Raw genomic sequence first — 22380 nt, forward strand, 5'->3', positions numbered from 1 at the left:
ATTCCTTCATCCTGTTTTCTCCACTACATTGTTCTTAATTGTTCTTTTATTAACATACATATCTTCAGTTAGGTGGTAAACTCTCTGAAGACAGGAGAACCTTGCTTTAAACATTCCAGGCACACATTTATGGATTGATTTTTGCTACACTAAGGTATAAAATTACATATATAAGATCACTTTTAGTGAAGATTATTACAGAAATTGAGACATGAATATTGACTACATTAGGACTCAGTAAAACATGTCTGAGGCAGGAAAGCATAATGGTTAAGCACGTGAATTCTACACACATCCAAATCCTGCTTCTGCTCCTTAATACCTGTACAACTTTGGACAAGTTTAACTTTTCTGTACCTTAGTTTCTTTCTTGGAAAAATGAAAAAAAAAATTAACAGCAACAATAATGCCCCTTGGGGGTGGGGGATATAGCTCGGTGGTAGAGCGTGTGCTTGGCATGCACAAGGTCCTAGGTTATTCCCCAGTACCTCCATTAAGGGGAAAAATAAAAATTAAAAAAAATAAAAATTAAAAAATAAATATATGTAAAAAAAAATAAACAAACAAAACCAAAACAATAACACCCCTCACCTCATAGTGTTACTGTCAGGATTAAATGAATTAATAGTTGTGAAACACTTTAGAAGGGTGTCCAGCCCTTAGTAAGTCCTTGTTGTGAGCTGTTGCTGTTCTTCTGTGGTTACAGAGAACCCTGGAGGATTCCTGCGGATGCTGGCCACCTATGAGTTAGAAAAGTGTCCCACAGAATTAGGGGCCAGGGTCGGAGGATGCCGGCTTTAAGGTCTCAGTTACATCTTAAACATGGTACGTAGAATCCGCTGAGAAAAATGAGGCTTTCCCCACCCCCAAGTCACTGTACTGACACTGTCTGCAATTCTGACATGAGGAGACAAACAAACCTTGGTCACAGCGTAACCTCAGACCACCTGAGAACTTCCAGGGCAGCCAAACCTGTAGGGCAGCTGTCGGAGAGGAACCCTAAGCTCACCGAGGTCATCAAATGCCTTGGCTTAAGTCAACAAGTTAATTTTCCAAGATGTTCTTGAATTTATCCCGCACCTGCTTTCCTGCAAAGGTCACATCCAGCATTTCACCGTGTGGCTTAAAACAATACATTCATTTCTTCTTTCAATATCTGAGGACTCACATCGTGCCAGGCAGTGGGGATCATGGGTGAGCAGACGCAGCCCCAGCCTCAGGGAGCTCACACCAGCCCATGTGGCTAGTGCCACAGTGGAGGTACATTTCCAGGGGTGCACAGCTGGCGTGTCACCTAACAGCAGACCCAGCCAGAATTTGCTCAGAGATGAGGAGTGACCAAGAACTGCCAAGGCCATATGGTTTGTCTCCCCTCAGAGATGGTGACTACTTTCTCTGGATTCCTCTCCTATAAGGAGATGGTTCTCAACTAGGGGGCAATTTGCGCCTCAAGGAATCTTCGGCAATTCCCGGAGATATTTTTGATCGTCACAATTTAGTGGAGGGGAACTGCTGGCATCTGGTAGGTAGAGGTCAGGGATGCCACTAAACATCCTATGGTACACAGGACAGCCCCACACAATGGATTATTCAGCCCAAAATGTCACAGTGCCGGGGTGGAAAGAAGCAGTGAGTAAGAAGATCTCTAAGTTTCTCCCAACTGAAATAAAGGGGTAAACTGAGGCAAGCTCAAGTGATGAGTGTGCTTGGGAATAACAGAGGAGTTACAATTTGGGACACGCAAACTGTAGCTAGCTGCAGGCAAGTCCGCTGAGGGTTTGGGGTTGGCTGTTTTTGGGCAGAGAATGTCAAGAGGGGAGAGTTCAGTTAGAGTCTGTTAAAACCAAAAAAAAAAAATGTAGACCAGCTTGGAAAATTTTCTGAGCAAAATAAAACCCAGTCCAGTCTTACAAACAAGCTCAACCCAGCTTATTCTGTGAAGCCAACCTGACCCGGGTCATTCCTTGTTCATGCCTCTGGAAACCATAAGCAAAACTTCCCAAAATTGATGAGAGGCAACTCCTGACCAATTCCCTATCATTTAAGAAAATTTCAATATTATTATCAGTTTTCTGTAAATCAGGCATTTATAGCAAACCAGTCTTTGGATCCTTAAGCTTTGCCTTCCTCAAAAAACACACATGAGATTTTCCATTTTATATCCTCGAGTTCCGTTTCGGATCAAAATTCTTTCATGCTCTCTAGCTCTAAAATTTCTGTTTTCTGAAACCCTTTGCTTCTTTCAAGCTGATGTAAATGTTTAAATAGCAGCTTCCTTCTCTGTTGAATGGAAGGTCAGCCAAAAGATGTAGTACGACCTCCAGCAAAATGTTGGGGTCCCCTTTGTACAATCCCTGCTAGGCTGCCAGCCAGGTGAGAGGGAGTTCACGATCTTAAAAATCTCGGCAAGAATCCCTGCGGCATCAGTGGCCACCTCCCATCTCTCTGCAGGCTGAGGGGACAGGACTTTCATGGGTAAGTAATGGAAATCTACATGTGATACAGAACCCTTGTTTTCAACAGCGGCTTCATGATTTTCTCTCTCCTGCTTTTTTTTCCCATTGTCTTTAAGAAAAAAAAATTTATTGAGGTCTAGTCAGTTTACAATGTTGTGTCAATTTCTTGTGTACAGCACAGTGCTTCAGTCATATACATACATATATTTGTTTTCATATTTTTTATTATAGGTTACTACAAAATATTGAATATAGTTCCCTGTGCTATACAGCAGAAACCTGCTGTTTATCTATTTTATATATCGTAGTTAGTATCTGCATCTCCTACTTTTTATAGTAGTTATTAACTGGGGGTAACTATCACTATAAACTTTCATTTATATTCATAGTTCTTACCTTTTAGATTGATGTGCTCTGAGTAGTGAAATGGTTTAAGAAAAGCAACTAGGAACCAAAGAGGGGGGAGGGTATAGCTCAGTGGTGGAGCGTGTGCTTAGCGTGCATGAGGTCCTGGGTTCAATCCCCAGTCCCTCCATTAAAAAAAATTAGACTAAATAAATAAAAACCTAATTACCACCCTTCCCACTCTGCCAAAACAAAAGAAAATTAAAAAAAAAAAAAGAGAGAGAGTGTCACAGAAGGATATCCACTCACCCTCATACTGGACTCTGAACTTGCAGGGACTCCAAACTAGCTCTCCTGTGTTATAACTTCTAGGTGCCTGTCTTTCTTTTTAAGTTCCTCATCTGTTTCAGACTTCCTAGCTCTTAAATGGTAGAGGATGGTTAGCTCTGAGCAGCTCTCTGAGGAAACGTACAGAGGCATCCCGGAGCAGGGCTCTGTTCTTTCAGGGACCAAAGCTGCGTTGTGCCCTTTCAGTTAAAGGAGAGTCTGCAGGTAGCGAGTAACTGGGGCTCATAAGCAAAAAACGGGCTTCGGGGCTGATGGAGATGTAGGCATTTCTGACTCTGGGCGTGGAGTTACAGACACCTGGGTCTTCTAGTCCCGACTGTTACCATTTACCAGTGTGACCTTGCACATGATCTTTAAATTCTCTGAACCTCAGCTTCTTCTTCTTTAAATGGGAATAATAACAGTGCCTACTTCATAAATTACCTCAGGGGATTACATGAAATGATCAGTGTCAGGTGCTTGGATGGTAGCAGGTGCTCCACTAGCATGTGGCAGTTGTCGGGGCTGGCATCGTGGTCAGTTCTCAAGCATATAAAGGAGAGACAGAGGGTTCCATGTGATCTAGAAAGAAGTAGCATTACTCTGAAGAGGAAAGGAGGCTCACTTTTGCTTGGGAAGTAAAGAACCTCTGTTTTTATGCACTCTTCACCAGAATTCTACCCCATGCTTTTTGTACAAGAAGAAAGGAAGATGTTAGTACTGAGGGCACAATCAATTGAAAAATGCCTCTATCCTCCTCCTGCACACTTAGGTCCCTTCCAAAAGTCCATCTTTCTTTCATCTCCAAACCACATGAGTGACTCAGAAAGACAGAGGTGTACACAGATCAAAAGTCGTGACTGCAAATAAGCAAGAAAACTTACAGCTTCTCAATCTTGTTAGTATGAACACAGAGGTAGATTTAAATTGAAGCCCTTTAAGTGGAGGGTCATGTTGGGTCGGTCCCCCAAATGAACTTGTTCTGTCCAATGCATCTCACCTATCAGTGGCTTCCTCTTTGAATACAAATGATGATCTTACCCAGAAGAGGCCTAGCCTAGACCCACACTGGTCTGCAAGTTTATCTCGAAATTTTCAAATCTGGTCTCCATTTGTTTTTGATTTTAACAGATTTTTAACTGAACTCTCTTCTCTTGACATTCCCTGCCCAAATACAGCCCACCCCAAACCCTGAACTTGCCCACTGCTAGCTACAGTTTGTGTGTCCCAAACTGCAATTCCTCTGCTATTCCCAAATAAACTCTTCCTCTGCCCAGTGCTTTGCAGCCCTACGGGAGCGCCATGTGGTAAAACGTCGGAGATGCTAATGAGGGTCTCAGTGGACACACGATGGCCTCACTTCTTCCTGGCAGAACCTGCTATTTGAGCATTTCAGTACCACAGCCAACTGGAAACCCATCACAACTGGGAAACCTGGAGCTTTTTAGGAGAAATCTAAGCTTCTCAAGTAAATATAAAACTGAGCCATGGAGAATTCTATTTAAATAGGTAACCAACCAGGAATTACATTAATTCTGAATTCTTTAGCATGACCATTAGTTCTTTGGCTACTTACCAAAGTGGTTCCCTTCACAGACACAGGAGGTGGGTGGCCGTCACATCTGTGAAAAGAATTTGGATTCGTACTTGAACATAGCATGAAGACACAGTAACAGAAATAGTCACATTTGTTGAGTGTTTACCAGTGTTCTCACGCTCCACAGGCATGTGCCCTCATTTAGATACATCACTCTTGAGAAGTGGACACTGTGACAGCTCTCACTTTACAGATCAGAGGATGGAGGGGCAGAGAAGTTAGAAGACACTGCCCAAGGTACACAGCTAGTGGCTGCGCTCAGAGCTGGCTGCAGGCTGACTGATCTTGGGCTGTCCTTAATCAGCATGGCACACAGACTCTTCTTGCAAATGGGAAACAGATTTTTTTGCCTTTGTACATCTTTATTTTAAAGAGAGATTAAGGCAGAACGAGACTCAATTCATAAAGGGATTTTTTTTTAAAAGCAAACCTTATAAAAATGGCTTTAGGATGTTTATTTTTATAACATATGCCTTTTTATTCTGAAATCATCTTGGAAGAGAACAACCATGCCTTTCTATTTATGTTGTTTCTCTAAAGTTCAGTAGAAGGTGAAAAATTTACAAGACATAGGTCTAAAATTGAGATAAATGCTGATCTTTTAAATCTATAATCCTATGCAAGGGTGCCCTGCCTGAATTACAGTTTAAGAGTTAATAGACTGTGATGACTCAGAGCTCTAAATGACATCAAGTCCTCTCCTTCACTAAGAGAACCGCAAAAGGGAATCAAGAATTTAAAAAGCTGGGAATTTGGTCAGATCAATGAAAAGTGGCAAGATGCAATCTGCCTTCCTTCAAAATCCTAGTTGCATCATGGTTCATGGAAGCTGAGCAAAAAACCTGGAGGTCAAACAATATTTTTAAAAGATAACCCACATGCATTTTATAGTTTAGCTCAACATTTAAACAAATTAAAATTAATATGGGTTTTTTCATATTATTCTGAAATACCATCTCTATGCTCATCATATTTAGAATTTTGAGATGGCTTTTATTTGTGTTTGTCCTTTCCATACAGCTTTACTGAGCCTGCGTGCCTTCTGCACACCAGGCACTGTTTTGAGTGCTTTGGAGGAAACAAATATGACTGAGACAGCGACCCTGTTCCCTGGGAGGCTTTACTATAGGAAACATTAGACAAAGAGCCAAAACGCCAGCCGCGACGACGTGGTAAGGACAACACAGAGGTGTAAGTAAGATAAGCTGAAAATGCAGAGGGGCCGGTGAGCACTTCCTGGGGATGAACAGGGAAGGCGAGGGGCAAAGAACAGCCTGAGCACAAGCCTGGAGTGAGAAAGAGGAAGGGAGGCTGCGAATTGGCAAGTAATTCAGTTAGCCTGGAGCCAAGAGAGTGTGCCAGATTGTACAGATTCTTTCCAGAGCCCTGTGGGGCTGCCGGCCTCAGGGTGCCCCCACACAGCTCAACACTCTCATCAGCTCACCAGGCCCCCGGTCTGACTTGGAGAGAAGGCAGCAGGCTGCGGAGGGCAAGAATCAGCTTCTGAGGGTGGCAGGAGGCTGGAAGGTGCAACTTTAGAGGATGCTCAGACCACAACAGGGGCAGAGTGTCACCAAGTGCGAGGGTGTGCTGTGAGGAAGGATGCCCGCTCCCTGACAGCGTGCAAGGCCATGGGTGCCATGTGGATTTCAGTAGCAGGTGTAGGACTCAGGAGGCTTGGAGGTCCAGAGTCTCTTGCCTTAAAGTTAATCTATGTGTCTGATATGAACGGCTTCCACTTGCAGAGTGAATAAAAACAACAGTGCAATCATGAAAGGTATGCTGGTTAAAGTCCTCCGGGCTTCGTGATTCAAGGGACACAAAGCTATCTCTTCTGCATCTGCTCTCAAGTCCTACTGATATCACGCAGTGAACATCTCTCACACGCACTCTCACTTCTCCAGCGGTGGGCAGAGCAGCTTCTCAGCCTCGGCACTGCTGGCATGTCTTCAGTGTAGTGGTTTGTCACATGCATTAGGTGACATCTAGCATCATCTCTGACCCTACTCACTACATGCAAATAGCACCCACCTTTCAGCTGTGAAAACCAGAAATGTCTTCAGACATTCTCAAATGTCTTTTCGGGGGCAAAAATGCCCCTGGTTGAGAACCACTAAGCTAAAGTACTTTTTCTAAAATAAAAATCTGATTATGTTGCTTCTCTGTTTAATGGAAGAATTATATACAATACACACATACACACAGGCATGAAATACACCAAACTATTAATGTTTGCCCAGGTCAGTGGGCTGGGAGTGATTTTTATCTGATATGTGTATTATATAATAAAGAAATATGCTTCTGTATATGAAATATGATATAGATAATAAGGAAAAGAATGGTATTATTTGGAAAAGCGATTAAAGGCTCCCCGCTGTCTACAAGCCCAAGTCCAAGCTCCTTAATTGCACGTACAAGGTCCCCAAGCTCTGGCCTCTGCCAGCTGCTGCCACCCCACCTCCTTCCAGTCTCACCTTACGTGGGGTCACAGAACCTCGGTGACCCACATGAGTTCCTGCTTTTTTCCAGTCTCTGTATCTTTGCTGTGTCATTCTTTCTGCTGGGTGCAATCTCCTGACTTGTAGTTCCCTAGCTCAGTCCTCTGTGGCCTTCAGAAATCAGCTCTCCTTTTCCAGAAAGGTTTCTGGATCCGCCAGCCTGAGTTAAGTGCTTCTCCTCTGCTGTTCTCCTGGCAGGAGTACCGTGTATTGACCACAGTACTCACTACCCTATACCACAATCATCAGAGTCCTCGGATGTTGGCCAGGACAGATGGCATCCCCATGTGAATTCTACAGGGATGCCTTTCCTCAAGATCCTTACTGTCATTTGCCAGAAAATCGCCACCACGAACACACAAATCCATGAAGACCATGATGTGCTCGGCACTTCCCAGAGTTCCGTGGTGCACCTCCTGCCCGACCACACGCAGCATCGGGTGTCCCTCCTAGATTCTAAAGTCCTCCAGGCAGGGACTTTGCCTTATTTTCACAATTTTATCTCTACCAAGAGACACGGTATCTAACCCGGATTAGACTTTGATAAATAAATGAAAGAGAAGTCATCTCCTCAGCTATTAGAACCATGCCAGGAATTTGACGGCCCTCCCCACTGTGGGGGTAAGAAGCTATGCCACCCAGGTTCCCAAGCCTGGATGAGCATCCAGACATCCTGGAGATTTAAACCTAAAGCGCCCCACTTCAGACCTGAATCAGAATCACAAGGCTGGGGACTGGTAATGTATCACTATTTTAAAATGTTGGTGAGATTCTAATGATCAACCAGCTCAACCGGGAACCACTCCCTTTGCCTTGCGTCTCCTCCTGTCACCACAACCCTACTGTCGATCCGGGCACACCACGCCTGGGATCACTGGAGGAGCACTTCCAAACAAGGATCCTGCTTCCTCGGATTTCTCCTTCTACCTAGGTGTCTTGCATTCCTGTGCCGTCCAACTCATGCCTAGGCTCTCAAGCAGGAGAAAGGAAGACGATATAGTGGGACATTTGGAAAGAGGTGGGGAGGGAGAGGGAGAGGAAAAGGGAGAGAGGCGGGGAGGGGGAGAGAGAGAGAAAGGGGGAGAGAGAGAGAGAGAGAGAGACAGAGAGAGAGGAATGGAATCCAGGAAAAAAAAATCTGCTTTTTTAACTTTCCGAAATAGTATTTGACCTTTTTGCTCATGTAAACTCAGGTCGAAGCTGGGCTGCTTCAGCTGTGTACAGCCTATGACAGATCAGGCAAATCTGGGCATGTCTGAATGAGACAGGAGGGAAGGGTACAGGGCACTGCCATTCAAGGAATGACCCAGCAATTAACACCAAGGTGGCGGACAATTAAACTCCCAACAGACCTTGAGGCCCAAGATGGTGGGAGATTTGACTTCCAGTGGACCTCGAGCTTCATTACAGGCTCTCTGTAACACATCAGCGTGGGGAATGACACTCCCACAGGTGCCATGACGGTTCCGAGGCTGATCATAAAAGGTCACAAAGTGGGTGGTGGCCCAGTTCCTGGGAATGAAACCCAGCCTTTTCCCCAAAGTAGCTGGAATGGTCTTCCTGCTTGTTAGCATATGAACTTACCGGGCCCATAAAAACTAACAACCTCCACACCTTGTGACCTTCTCTTGCCTTCTGGGACAGCCTGCACTCTGTCTGTGGAGTGTATCTCTCTGAATAAGTCTACTTTTACTCAACTGCGGCTCACTCTTGAATTCCTTCCTGTGCAAAGTCAAGGACCCACACTTGGTGGGGTGCGTCCCAGGGACTCAGCTGAGACCTGGGACATGGCCATCTTCTCATGCCCCATTTTCCTGTGTCTTGAAGAGCAGCGAGGTGGACCTACCAAAACTCTTTGCATCTGGAGTTAAAAAAAATCATCCTGAAGGAACAGGGTAGGGGACAGACACACACTCACTCTCTGGCCACAGCTCTGCAGTGAGCACTTGCTATGTACTACGCACTGTGATGGTCCTCAAAAGAAAGACGCCAACTTGAATTTAACTGTCCATGCTACTCATGAGCCTGATGAACTAGTTCTCTTTTGCTTTCACTCTGGGACTCCAACAAAGGAAAGAGTAGAGGAGGGAAAGGTCCATATCCCCAAAGTCACCATATTGAACTGGTGGCACATGGCTTCACAGCTCTGAGGACGTGTGAGGACATGGGAGTGAGTGGCCCCCTTGGAGGGACGACTTCACTGTGGAGTGTGTTGGAGCATGGATCAGAGGGTGTCTGTCACATCACCCATTCATGGTGGGGAGGGCATCGGTGGAATAATGCGGGTCTGGAATAAGAAAAAAAAATAACTGTAGGTGCTACTTGACAGCCAGGAAGGCTGCATTTATAAGCTCATGACGTACACTATTAGGCACTTGCTGAAATTGCCAAACTCTGTGGAAGGCATTTGTGAGGCAATGGAGTTGCAGAAATTCTGTGGTATGGACTCAGCACCATAGGACGCAGGCAGTAAATGCCCCGAAACAAGGCACAAGGAAACACGACATACAGGGAAATGTTGGGGGAAATATATACGCAATCCAGTCCTCAATACCCGAGGGCTCCAGGAGTCAACTCACTGCGGACAGAACCGCTAATTGGCTGAATCCGCAGTTATGGAGGGCTAACTGTACATTTTGTATAAGATACTTAAGCTTCCGTGGGGTTTGGTATCCCTGGGGATGGGGGGCGTCCCACAACCAATGCCCCACAGATATGAAGATAGAATTGTACATGGCGTACTTTTCTTTTCTTTTTAATATTCTTTTTAAAAATCATTTTAAAATATTTTGCTTATTTATTTATTTATTGTTATTGTTGTCTTTTTGTTTTGGGGGGAGGTAATTAGGTTTACTTATTTATTTTATTTTATTTACTTATTTATTTTAATGGAGGGACTGGGGATTGAACCCAGGACCTCAAACATGCTAAGCATGCACTCTACCACCTCCTTTCCTATGTGTACTTTTTTTGACTTTATTGTGTAACAGTAAATAAATTAAAACATTCATGGAAATTTTTCTTTGTTCTGGGGTTAGGGTAGAGTTACAGAGGGTGCAGTTCAATCATTTACAAATAGATTTAAAATAATAATGGGAAAATTTGGGAAGTGCATAAATTTGGGAGGAGAAACCAGTCATATCTGAATCAGAAATAACAAAACATACTGCCTTTTTATGAATTAATGAAGTCACTATGATCCTATGGCTTCCTATCCACTGATAATAGAAAATCGAAGCTTCAACATACCGTACACTTACATTGGCTGGGCCTTTCTAAAGTGAATACGTATATCTAGTGAAATAATGGTCTCTTTTCTTTTGAGGAGAGTTACTCATTGTCCAGTGTCATTTCTCAGTTAAATCATAGCTTAAAAAGAGGAAAAGAAAAAGACAATGGTAAAGAAATTTCTCTGATACTCAAGTCCTTTAGGGCTGAATAGAGGCTTTTTGCCGAGATGGGTTGGCTCTCTCGCTGTGATTTCCAGAGCAGCCTCTAAACCGCCTTGCTGACTCGTTCTCCGAAGCACCGAGTGTGACAAAATCCAGCCTTGATGGCTTCAGCAAGTAGAAACCTGACTGCTGCCCGACACAGGATGACTGTGCTTCCCCCGGGGCCCTTTGTCAGCCCCTCCCGCTGCGCTTATGGGCAAGGAGGAGCTCCTGAACCGAGTCTGTATTCTGAAGCTTGATTGTGTATTTCGAAAAGATCAGAACTGCCAAAGAAAGTTAGGCTCTGCTTTAGAGAAGAGAGCCCCTCCGAACGTGTGACAGGCGATTTAAATTCCTACCGTAGTACCCATAGTATAACAACCCTCCTCTCCCGGTCCAACACGCACATAGTCACATTCCGGATTTATACCCAGATATTTAGGTCATACTCATATTTTAAAATAAAAAAGGGTGTACTTTTACGTTTTATCTTCTGGAACCTCTTAGCAGCAAAAACAAAACAAAACAAAACAAAACAAACAAAACAAACAAACAAAAAAACCCCCAAAAAACCAAAAAAACAAAAAACAAAAACAAAAACAAAAACAACCCAGTGCCTTCGTTATATTCGGCACCAGCACAATTACTCCCACTTATGGTTTGAACATAAAATGTATTGGAGGGGAAGGGTATAGCTCAGTGGTAGAGTGAGTGCTTAGCATGCACGAGGTACTGGGTTCAATCCCCAATATCTCCATTAAAATAAATAAGCCTGATTACCTCCCCCTTCCCAAAATAAAGTAAAATAAAATAAAAGGATCGTCTCAATCCCTTTAAAAATGTATTTAAAGATGACACATTCTAAAAACTGCTAAACACACACACATATGCTTACATTTGTTTCATTTTTGCATGCTGTGTCTGGTTAAAAGACAGCTACAAGTAATTTTGTTACAGAAGAACAGTGGCTGAACAGAATTTTGCAAGAGTTTCAATTTTTTCCATTTGGTCTATAACCAAAATACATGATACCTTGAATGAAGATTATAGATCTTTTATCTTCTTTGGTCCACTTTTGCAGCAATTTGCAATATGAGCTTGGAAATAACTTGTCAATAAAGTCAACAGTTTCCACAACTTTTTCTACATTTGACTAATGTTAGATTGTTCAGCTATATATAAAATACTCTGCCTTAGAGAAAATCACCTGAAACACAAATTATATCCTAAGTCCCAGCTCCCCACACGTTAGGAATGTTTGTTTTCTCCTTAAAAAAATATTTCCTATAAAGGAAATACTCCTCAAGTTTAAATTCCCAAATGAGAGAATTACTAGTGTTTCAAAACATTTTTTTCCTTTTTCTTTTTTACAAAGAAAAACAACTCACCTATTTGAAGAATATTTCCTTGGAAGTGACTCTGGTAGAAACAATCACATAAATCTACATTTTGTTCAGCTGTTCATTATTTCATCAAAGACAAAAACAGCCTCAGGGGAAAACTGGAAGCAAAAACCCTTCCATTCCTGCAAGAGGGGAGGACAGAGCTGGGCTCCAAGTCCGGGAGCCTCATTACAAGCCTCACCAGCTGCTGGCTGCCTACTGTTTTTCAGCAAGAGTGACCTCCAACACCTTTAGTTAGCGCTGCAATGCACGCTTAATGGCACACACAGAACACGTCACGTGCCAAGCCAACACCTTAAGAGGGTGGGAAGCTTTTCAACCAGGAAGACGGGCTGAAAATATTTAGCAGTCAGCTTGATTGGAAGCAAAGCCTTGTTTGTTTTTCACAAAACAATCCAACAACGTAATGAGTCAAGTTGAACTGATTTACACAGTTCTCAACTGGGAGCCATCTGGAACGATGCCTCCATTGCCCCCAAAGTTTCTCCTCCTCCACCTTCAGTTTAAATTCTGGGCAGCTACATCAGAACAGCTGCCCTCAATATTTCTAATGGTGGTAATATTTTTTTGCTCTCTGTTTCCAAATTCAGTTTTTCTCTACTCTCTGCTCATCTCATTTACACTTGTTTACTCTTTATATCCCATCTCTCCTGACACATATACTCCCCAAAGAAGGAGTAGTTTCAATTTAAATGTATCTTCCCAACCAGGGCATAGACCAGGGTCTTGGGGCAACGGAGAATCTGTCAGTAATTATTTCCCAACATTTAACCCATCGCTCACCAAGTCCACTTCCTGAGACCTGTGCAGTTGCTTAGAAGTTGCAATTCAAATGAGCCCGGTTTTATGGTTTCTTAAGAACTTTGCTCAGTCCTGTTTCCTTTGTTACTATCTGAAATTAAACTCTAAGAACAAACATTAAACATTATGAACACAAAACAGGCTGCTGGCCTCTGGTATCAGATAACGAATTAGCTGTCACATGATCGAAATTTAACTCACCCTTTCTGTCCCAGTGATTGAAGCTTTGAAGTTTCCTTTCTGGATTTTCTGAATGAGAACAGGGAAGCAAACGATGATCTGAAGCTCTGCCCAGAAGGCACGGATGTTGGGTTTCTTGGATTAAGGGTATTTTTCGATCTTGATGTTTGTAATTCTGTAGGCTCTAAAAGAAAATTGCAAACATTTTGCATGATTAAAATATTTTCATGAATATATTTATATTCATGTATGACTGAAAAATTGTGCTGTACACCAGAAATTGACACAACATTGTAAACTGACTGCCTATACCTCAATAAAAAAAAAAAGGTGGATTAAGGATGGATGGATGGATGGATAGATATGTGATAAAGCAAATATAACAATATGTTATTTGTAGAATTGAGATGGTGAGATCATTTCAATTTTTCTTGATGTTTAAAGTTCTTTGTAATAAAATGTTGCAAAAAATAAAAAAAAATATTTGCAGGTAACTATATCTCGGAGGACTAAGGCCTCCCACCCCCGCCCCCCATAGAACCTAGAAATTCAACAGGCATCCCCACGTGAAGACGTCAGAAATCAGGGCGAGTCCTCTGCCTCTGACGGTTCTGCTGAGTGGAGAAAACCCTCACAAAGGGGAGGGAACCTTTCAATACATACTGTGCACTGCAGATCTGTAGAATGTCCCTCCTCTCACTCTCAATGTGTCTTCCCCAAGGCTATCCAAAACCAAAGGTAAGGTGTCAGGGACCTCATTCAATTCTCATGCTGTTCTTAACTACCCTGTGCTTCAGAAATTTTTGTTTTGGTGCTTTTAAAACCATACTGATAGATAATGTAACTTTTTATACCAAAGAAAGTAAAGGAAAAGGAAATAAAGCCTTTGAGAGTGTTCTTTATTCCCATCAAAAATCTAGCTCGGTGTATATGCATTTGCTACATATATGGTTTATATGTGGGTATGCATGTAACAGAGATCTGCATAATATATATGTATAGATAACATACCATTTAATATATGAGTATTAATGGAATACTACTCAGCCATAAAAAATAATAAAATAACACCATTTGCAGCAATATGGATGGCCCTGGAGAATGTCACTCTAAGTGAAGTAAGCCAGAAAGAGAAAGAAAAATACCATATGATATCACTCATATGTGGAATCTAAAAAACAAACAAACAAAAAAGACAAATGAACTTATGTATGAAACAGAAACAGACTCACAGACATAAAAAACAAACTTATGGTTACCAGGGGGAGAGGGGGTGGGAAAGGATAAATTGGGAGTTCAAGATTTGCAGATACTGACTGGTATATATAAAATAGATAGACAAATTTATACTATATAGCATAGGGAACTGTATTTAATATCTTGTAGTAGCTTATGGTGAAAAAGAATATGAAAACAAATGTATGTATATTCATGTACAACTGAAGCATTGTGCTGTACACCAGAAATTGATACAACATTTGTAAACTGACTATACTTCAATTAAAAAAAATTGGTCATCAATGAAAAAAATATGAGTATTAAAAATCCTAAGACAAGATCAACATATACCAAGTCCATCACACTGTAATACTTTTAGACATACTAAGTTTATAAATGTTTGAGGAATTCAAGGTAAAGGGAAAGTCACAATGCTATATATGGGGTGAATCTAAAAATCTGACTTGTGAATCTTTTTAGATACATTTCTTTATTATGGGAGTTGCAAAATATTGCCAACACATAAATTTAGAAATATTGTTACATGTTTCTTGATGTTACTAAAGTTAGTAACATATAACAAAAGCAGTCAATGTGACTCTATTAGCAGGAACAATACTTTATATTGTTACAGTATTTTAAATTTCTAATGTACTTTGTTATTCTCAAATAGTCTTGAGAAAGCAGGTTTTATTATCCTCATTTATAGATTAAAAAAAAAATAAATGATTTTTGAAGGTAAAAGAAATGCTGAAAGTCACAGAGTTGGAATGTCCAAGGAGGGCATTTGTTTGAACTCATTTATGGGGCTTAAGTTACCAAAGTACCAGAAGGGTGGTGGCTCCCCTACCACTTTCCCCCTCCCTCCCCTTCTCTTCTCTGTCACCCCCTCCTTCTGTATCATCATCCCATTTAAGTGCTTACTGTCTTAGAGCTCAGTACTTTATACATATAATCTTATTCAATCCTCACATCCTCCTTGAGTTAGGTATTATCATACCCATTTAAAGATGAGAAAATTGAGGCTTATAGGGAATAAGTAACTTGAAAAGAGTCACATGAATTCTGATAGAATAGAGAATGTATAGACTGAGTGGAGATTTGAATCCAGGTCCTTTTGGATACTGACGCTTGTATTCTTAACCACTACACTACCTTGCCTGATTATAAAAACATACCCCCAAGACATTACAGTCATTTTCAGTTTACTCTTTTTATTGTGCATTGTGTTATAAAACTTCCATCCCTTATGATTTAAAAAGTCCTAAACATTGATTGATTAATTTGGAGAACCCATTGAGCCCTTATCTACAATGAGATGCTATAAGGGAAAAAAATGTAGATCTAATTATTTTTTTTCTTACCATTTTCTGCCATCCCCTTCCTCAGCCTGTAAGCAAGTGGTTGCTTTAACATTTGGCTAACATCTGCTTCATTGCAAAACTTTTTTCTTTGAATTTCTTCAAACCATTCACCAGTCACTCCTTGAAGCCATCTGATATCTCTCTTTGTCTTCTGGAGTTTGCTGAAATCAAACAAAAATAATGCACCCTTTAAATTTCTTCACATCAAGTGCAAACTCACGTGATGAGCCAAATTTTGCCTAGCGGAGGCGCTGTGTGATCTCTGAGTCCTGGGGGAAAACTGGATGTAGCTGGAGTTTCCTTTTTACCACTGTGTATATATATCTTGGCTGTATTCATATAAATATAATGACAATTTAAAAGTCTTTGCTAGTAGTTGAAATTATCAAGTTGCTGAGGACATTGTGGGTTGAGCATAGTGCCAATTTGACCTAATAATGCATTTGAATGATAGATATTTTAATGACATGGAGAAACTAGAGTATTCAAGTTCTGATTACTCGTTCATTCATCCATTCATCCATTCGTTCTTTCATTGTTTAGATGTTTACTGAGCAATGTTCATCAGCAGGCCCCTGCTTAGGCCATGGGGATTCACCAGTGACTGACTGTAACAGACAGGGCCCTTACTTGCCCATCCCACGGTCAAAGATCAAAGCTTCCATGCAGAAAAGAAACTGTTGAATGCAATGGTCTTAGGTCGTGGAATTCTTTAAACACAACACCACAAGAGCCCATGAATGAGGGCGCAGCTAATGCTCAGCAGTGAGGGACAGTGTACTTTGAGATGGACAGGAAGAGCCAGCGTAAGCAAGATGTGATGGACCCAGGCTTCCAGAATGCCAGAACCACAATTCTGCCATTATTTCTTTTTCCTTCTTCCCTGCCCCTTCTTGCTTAGTCTTCTCTCAAATGAATATGCTGCTCTAAGCCCTTAATTAAATCATTGGTTTTGATTTTTTTTTTTAAAGCAGATCATTTTGCTCCATTCAAAAGGACCCTAGATCTGTCTGGAAATGAGAGATGTTTAATCCAGAGGGAGACAGCCCTGGACTGAGGCCAACAGAGCAGAAAGGGGAGTCTGGAGAACATAATGGCACATCTCAGCAAGCGGCCAGCTTGACAAAGCTCTGACAAAAAAGCCAGGCTGGTTGTTGGGCTCCCAGCTCGCGAAGTTCTGCTGTTTTGGAAAGAATTTCATGTGACTCCATGGGCGCCCTTTATCCAGGGTCCTCTGGGAAGCTCAAGTGTTGGAGACTTGGTGTTACTAAGAAAGCAGTAAGCCAGACAGCTGCAGAGTCGCTCATTTGGGGTTAAGGGCAGTGAACTGTGGTGGTTGCAAGTCCGGCTCCTGCTTGGGGCTATGATACTGTCATTTTAGCAAATAATTGAGAGGGAAGCCAGAGGCCATCCTGCCCAGACTTGCATTTTGAAAAGCAGTCATCACGTCTGGGCCACATACTTTGCATTGGTGCCTCCCCTTATGCCACCGCCACCCCTGTGCCAGGTCACTCCTGTCTTGACTGCTACTGCTCTTACTGACAGACTAAGAGACCACAAATACCCGCTTCTAACCAGCGCTCGCTGCCTCCGACTTATTAACTCCTCATGTGTTAATGCCCCACATTTGTACATGACTTCTGCTTTCTCAAAACCCTCCCAAATCATCAGACTCCAACATTCAGGACCATCCAGCCCACCTACTCCTCCACACACCCTTGTCACTTCAGAGGACAGTCGAGCTACCTGACTTAGGAACATTCTAGTAAACATAACTTTATTATTTTTTCGCTAAAGGCACGATGTAACGTTGACTCTCTTTTACAATAATCACACTCCATTTAATTTCATCTCACTCATTCCATTCTTGCATCACATCCGTCACCACCAGTTTCTTTTTTAACGTCTGGCCAGTGAGGTCAGAAATCTGTACCTCTATGTGAATACTCACACAGTGTGTGAATTCTACTCTAGGAAATAAAACTTAAGAAATGCCTCCCTGCCCCCTGCGAAGTACATAAACTGAACATTATGCAGTTGCTAAAAATAATTAGTCAGGTAATGCAGCATCTTGGAAAAATGCAAGTGATATAAAATGAAGCAGAAAAAAACGAAAGAGAACATTTTATCTATGTTTGCAGCTATGTGAAAATGATATGCCCTCTCGCACACACTAGGGAAAAAAATCAAAACCCCTCATCTCTTAGAGTAAAATAATTACAGGCATCAATCCCATTTCTGGCTTTTTAAAAATTATTTTTATTCCATAAGGACAATATGTGGACCTATTTTTTCTTTTTGTTTAATTGTGACTTTTAAATTTATATTAGTTTTATTATAATTTTTCTTATAGAGAAAATATCAGTCATATTTTCACAATCCTGAAGCAATCAATATTACTCTATTTTTCTTCTGCATTTTTCACATGACTGTAATAAAGTTTATGAAATATACATTTGTGGAAGGCCTCCTACAGAGAAGATGCAGCGATACAATGGTGAGCAGAGCAGATATAAGCTCCTACCCTAGAGAGCTTACCAGCTAATTGGAGAGACAGATGTGAGCCCAGTAATGATGAAAATGTAAGTAACAAAGAGTGGTAAGTACGATTTATTCATTCAACACACGTTTGGACCCTGGACAAAGAGCAGTGAACCAGTCAAGTCCTGGCCCTCATGGAATTTACATTCTGCTGGCGCAGGAGTGGGGGCAAATAATAAAAAATTAAATTGGGGAAAATATATATATATATAAAATGCTATGAGAACATATAACAAAGGGACCTGGTTACGTGAAGCAGAAGCAAAGACTTTCCTAAGAAGATAACATATGACCTGAAGGATGAGGGATGAAGCAAAAAGGTAGTGGTTACATGGTTCTGGGAGAGAGTTTTCCAGGCCGAAGAGAAGCAGCTATGGAGCAAGTGCGCCCAAAGGAAAGAAGCGAGGAACTGAAACGAGGCTGGCCTGGCTGGAATGTGGACGTGGAGAAGACTAACTGGTGAGGGGGGCAGGGAGCAGAAAGGCAGCTAGCTGCTACATCATGCAATATTTGGGGTTGGGTTAAGCAATTTGACCTTTAGTCCTGGAGCAATGAGAAAGCATTATGACTTGGCAGGGGCATGACATATGAGATTTGCACTTTCAAAAGATCATCCTAGACTAAAAAGCGTCTGCACGGCAAAGGAGATCAACTAAATGAAAAGGCAACCTACTGAAGGGCAGAAAATATTTGCAAATCATATTATCTGATAAGGGGTAAATTACCAAAACATATTTAAAAATTCATACACTTTAATAGCAAAAAACCCAAACTATTTGATTAAAAAATTGGCAGAAGATTTGAACAGATATTTTTCCAAAGAAAACATATAGATGGCCAACAGGCACATGAAAAGATGCTCAGCATCACTGATGATGAGGGAAATGCAAATCAAACCACAATGAGATATCACTTCAGACCTGTCAGAATGACTACTATCAAAAAGATGAGAAAGAACAAGTATTGGCAGAGACAAGAAGAGAAGGGAACTCTCATGCAGTGTTGGTTGGAATGTAACCTGGTGCAGCCACTGTGGAAAACAGTATAGAGGCTCCTCAAAAAATTAAAAATAGAACTACCATTTGATCCAGCAATTTCACTTCTGGGTATTTATCTGAAGAAAATGAAAACACTAATTCAAAAAGATATGTGCACTCTCGTATGCACTGCAGCATTATTTTCAATAGCTGAGATATGGAAACAACCTAAGTGTCCATCAATGAATGAATAGAAAAAGAAGATGCAAAATATATACACATATATGAAGGAATATATGTATATATATGTGTATATAATGGAATACTATTCAGCCATAAAAAATAATGAAATCTTGCCATTTGTGACAACATGGATAGACCTTGAGGGCATTATGCTAAATGAAATAAGTTAGACAAAGACAAATATATGACCTCATTTATATGTGAGATTTAAACAACAACAACAACACAAACAAGCTGATAGATACAGAGAACAGACTGGTGACTGCCAGGAGTAGGGGGTGACGGGGTGGGACAAATCAGTGAACATGGTCAAAGGTACAAAATTCTAGTTACAAAATAATCAAGTCATGGGGATGGAATGTACAGCCTGGTGACTATAGTTAATAATACTGTATTGAATATTTCAAAATCACTAATAGAGCAGAGATCTTAAAAGTCCTCATCACAAGAAAAAACATTTTGTAACCATGTGTGGTAATAATGGATGTTAACTACACTTACTGTGGTGATCATTTCACAATATATAAAAATATTGAATATTATGTTGTACACCTGAAACTAATGCTGTAAAATAATTTTTAAAAAAGTTTTTAAACTAAAGAATAATGTCAAATATACCTCAATAAGTTACAGTTTTTTGTGGGTTTTTTTTTTTAAAGATCATCCTAGCATCAGGTGGAGACAAGATTCCAGCGGAAAATAGGAGAGAGTAGTCAGGGTACTTACAGGGTCTAGGAGAGCGAGGGGTTTGCTTGGACCAGGATGGCAGTGGTGAAGTGGAGGAAAAGTAGAACGCGTTCAGAGCTACTTAGCGGGTAAAACTGTCTACCAAGTGATGAAGTAACTTTGGAGGGTTAAGGACAGAGACACGTTAAGGAAGATTCCGCAATTTCTGATTTCCATAGGTGCATAGAAGATGCCATTCATTCAGATAATGGGTATATAATCTTCAAAAAAGTTATACACAAAATACCTACAACATTACTTATCTTTGGAGTAATCATTAAATATTTGCATAATATTCAAACTGCTATGATTTCCATGATTTACTTACTAAATAAACTCCAGTGCAGAACATTGTGATTTTCCCTAATAAATATTGCTGTAATAAACATCAGTGCACATTTTCTATTTTCACAGTGACTCTGACAGACACTGAAGTAGAATTATTGCCTCAAAGAGTCAAAACATTTTTGTGATTCTTTATACACACAACCACAATGCTTCTCAAGATGGCTATAGCAATGTTACTCATGCCAGCAGTGTACACACTTGGAAGAGTAAATATTATCATTTTGAGTATTTTTATGTTCTGAATGTAACACTTTCAAGGCATGTTTATAACTGCGGGCAGCTGTTTGTTTCTTCTAAGAATTTTTGTTTCCTTTTCTTAAAAAAATATGCTACATTTCTTTGGTAAGTGATGATGTTTGAACACCTTCCCATATGTCTGTTTACTAATTATATTTTATGTTTTGGTAATTGTACATTTTATCAGTTTGTAAGTCAATGCCTTAGAGTTTTTCACTGGAATTGGTATGTTTAATATTGGCTTTATTCCTTTGGTAACTATGTAAGTTGAAAAAGCTAAAGCTCTAAACATTCTTAGAAAGAATGAACAGTACATATATGTAAATTAAAAAATAAATGTATGGTAAAAAAAAAAAGATCTATGAAGCCATGACAGGCATGGAAGAAACTTAAAAGACATATTACTTAAATGAAAGAAGCCGGTCTGAAAAGGCTACAAACTACGATTCGAACCAAATGACATTCTGGAAAAGGCACAGCTACAGAAACAATAAAAAGATCATGGTGTCCAGGGGCTTGGGGAGAGGGAGGGAGGAATGAATAGATGGAGCACAAGGGATTTTTAGGGCAATGAAAGTATTCTGTAGGATACTATAGTGGTGGCTACATGTCGTTATGCATTTGTCAAAACCCATATAATGTACAACATCAAGAGTGAGCCCTAATGTAAGCTATGGACTTCGGCTGATAATAATGTGCCCATGTTGGTTCATCCATTGTACCAAATACGCCGCACTGATGGGGGATGTTGAGGGTAGGGGAGTGTATATGTGTAGGTGGGGAGGGCTGTGTGCGAACTCTCTGTATTTTCTGCTCAATTCTGTTGTGAACCTGAAACTGTTCTAAAAGAATAAAGTCATTCAAAGAAAAAAAGAAAAAGAAAAAGAAACTCATTATTTTTCTTACTTGCTCTAATTATTTTCCCCAGGTTTCTTTTATTCTGATTAGATTTTGAACACTGAGTTATAGAAACCTCATTCTGATGAGGTCTACGGTGGGTAAAACATAATTAATCTGTAGTTTATGTTCATTTGTCTCCTGAAGACAATGAGAAATGAAATGCAGAGAGTGGTTATATGTATATAAATGAAAGGGCATGATTTTGAAGAAATTCATGGCTTTTAAAGCAGAAGTATTCCAAGGTTTTCAAGAAAGGGGGTGAACGCCCGCAGCCAAGAGAGAAAATTCAAGGGTAAGGCAGTCAGAAATGGCACTGTGTTTACTTAGTACTAAAGAAGTGACACACATAGTTCTGGCCCTTGAAGTAAGGATAACCCTAGGGAGGGATACTATGAATGACATAAAAGTCTAAATACTCTGGGTAACGTAGCTTACCTCCTTAATCTTATATGTAAAGCCCTATGTAATATAGAATAAATACAGCCTGTCACTCATGGTGGTTGACTGAGCTTCTCGTACTAAAAAGAGCACAACAATCTCAAAACCAGTGGTTTAGGCTTAAAAAAAAAAAACCCCAAAATACCAAATCAACTCAACACTAGCAAAAAAAGAAAAAAAAAGTCAGAACATTAAGTAGGGGTGCCTTGATGTGTGAAACTTAAGAAATCAGTGTTAAGTTTCAGCTGGCCTCAGTCTGACAAGAGAGAACATTTTCTCGCTGAGTGGAATTCAAGTTCACGGCCAGCCTGCACAGGGCTCTTCCCAATCTACTTCGGTTTATTATACAC

At 40.7% G+C, this 22380-nt stretch overlaps 1 protein-coding gene across 6 annotated transcripts in view; it reads right to left on the reverse strand.

The window, feature by feature from the left end:
- Window positions 1-22380, reverse strand: part of EXPH5 (exophilin 5) — a 72149-nt gene that overhangs the window by 14706 nt on the left and 35063 nt on the right. For 2 of the 6 annotated variants that reach the window (XM_045506110.2, XM_010969272.3), the window contains exons 2-4: window positions 15621-15781; window positions 13060-13222; window positions 4705-4750 (exon numbers count right to left, since the gene is read on the reverse strand). In XM_045506110.2, coding sequence (XP_045362066.2) covers window positions 4705-4750; window positions 13060-13222; window positions 15621-15781 — 370 coding nt within the window. Of the gene's footprint in view, window positions 1-4704; window positions 4751-7199; window positions 9511-12042; window positions 12308-13059; window positions 13223-15620; window positions 15782-22380 lie in introns of those variants that run through there. The other 4 variants (XM_074357225.1, XM_045506114.2, XM_045506115.2 and 1 more) reach the window with 2 other exon arrangements.

This window comes from Camelus bactrianus, chromosome 33 (genome assembly GCF_048773025.1).
Source record: "Camelus bactrianus isolate YW-2024 breed Bactrian camel chromosome 33, ASM4877302v1, whole genome shotgun sequence".
NCBI classification, from domain to species: domain Eukaryota; kingdom Metazoa; phylum Chordata; class Mammalia; order Artiodactyla; family Camelidae; genus Camelus; species Camelus bactrianus.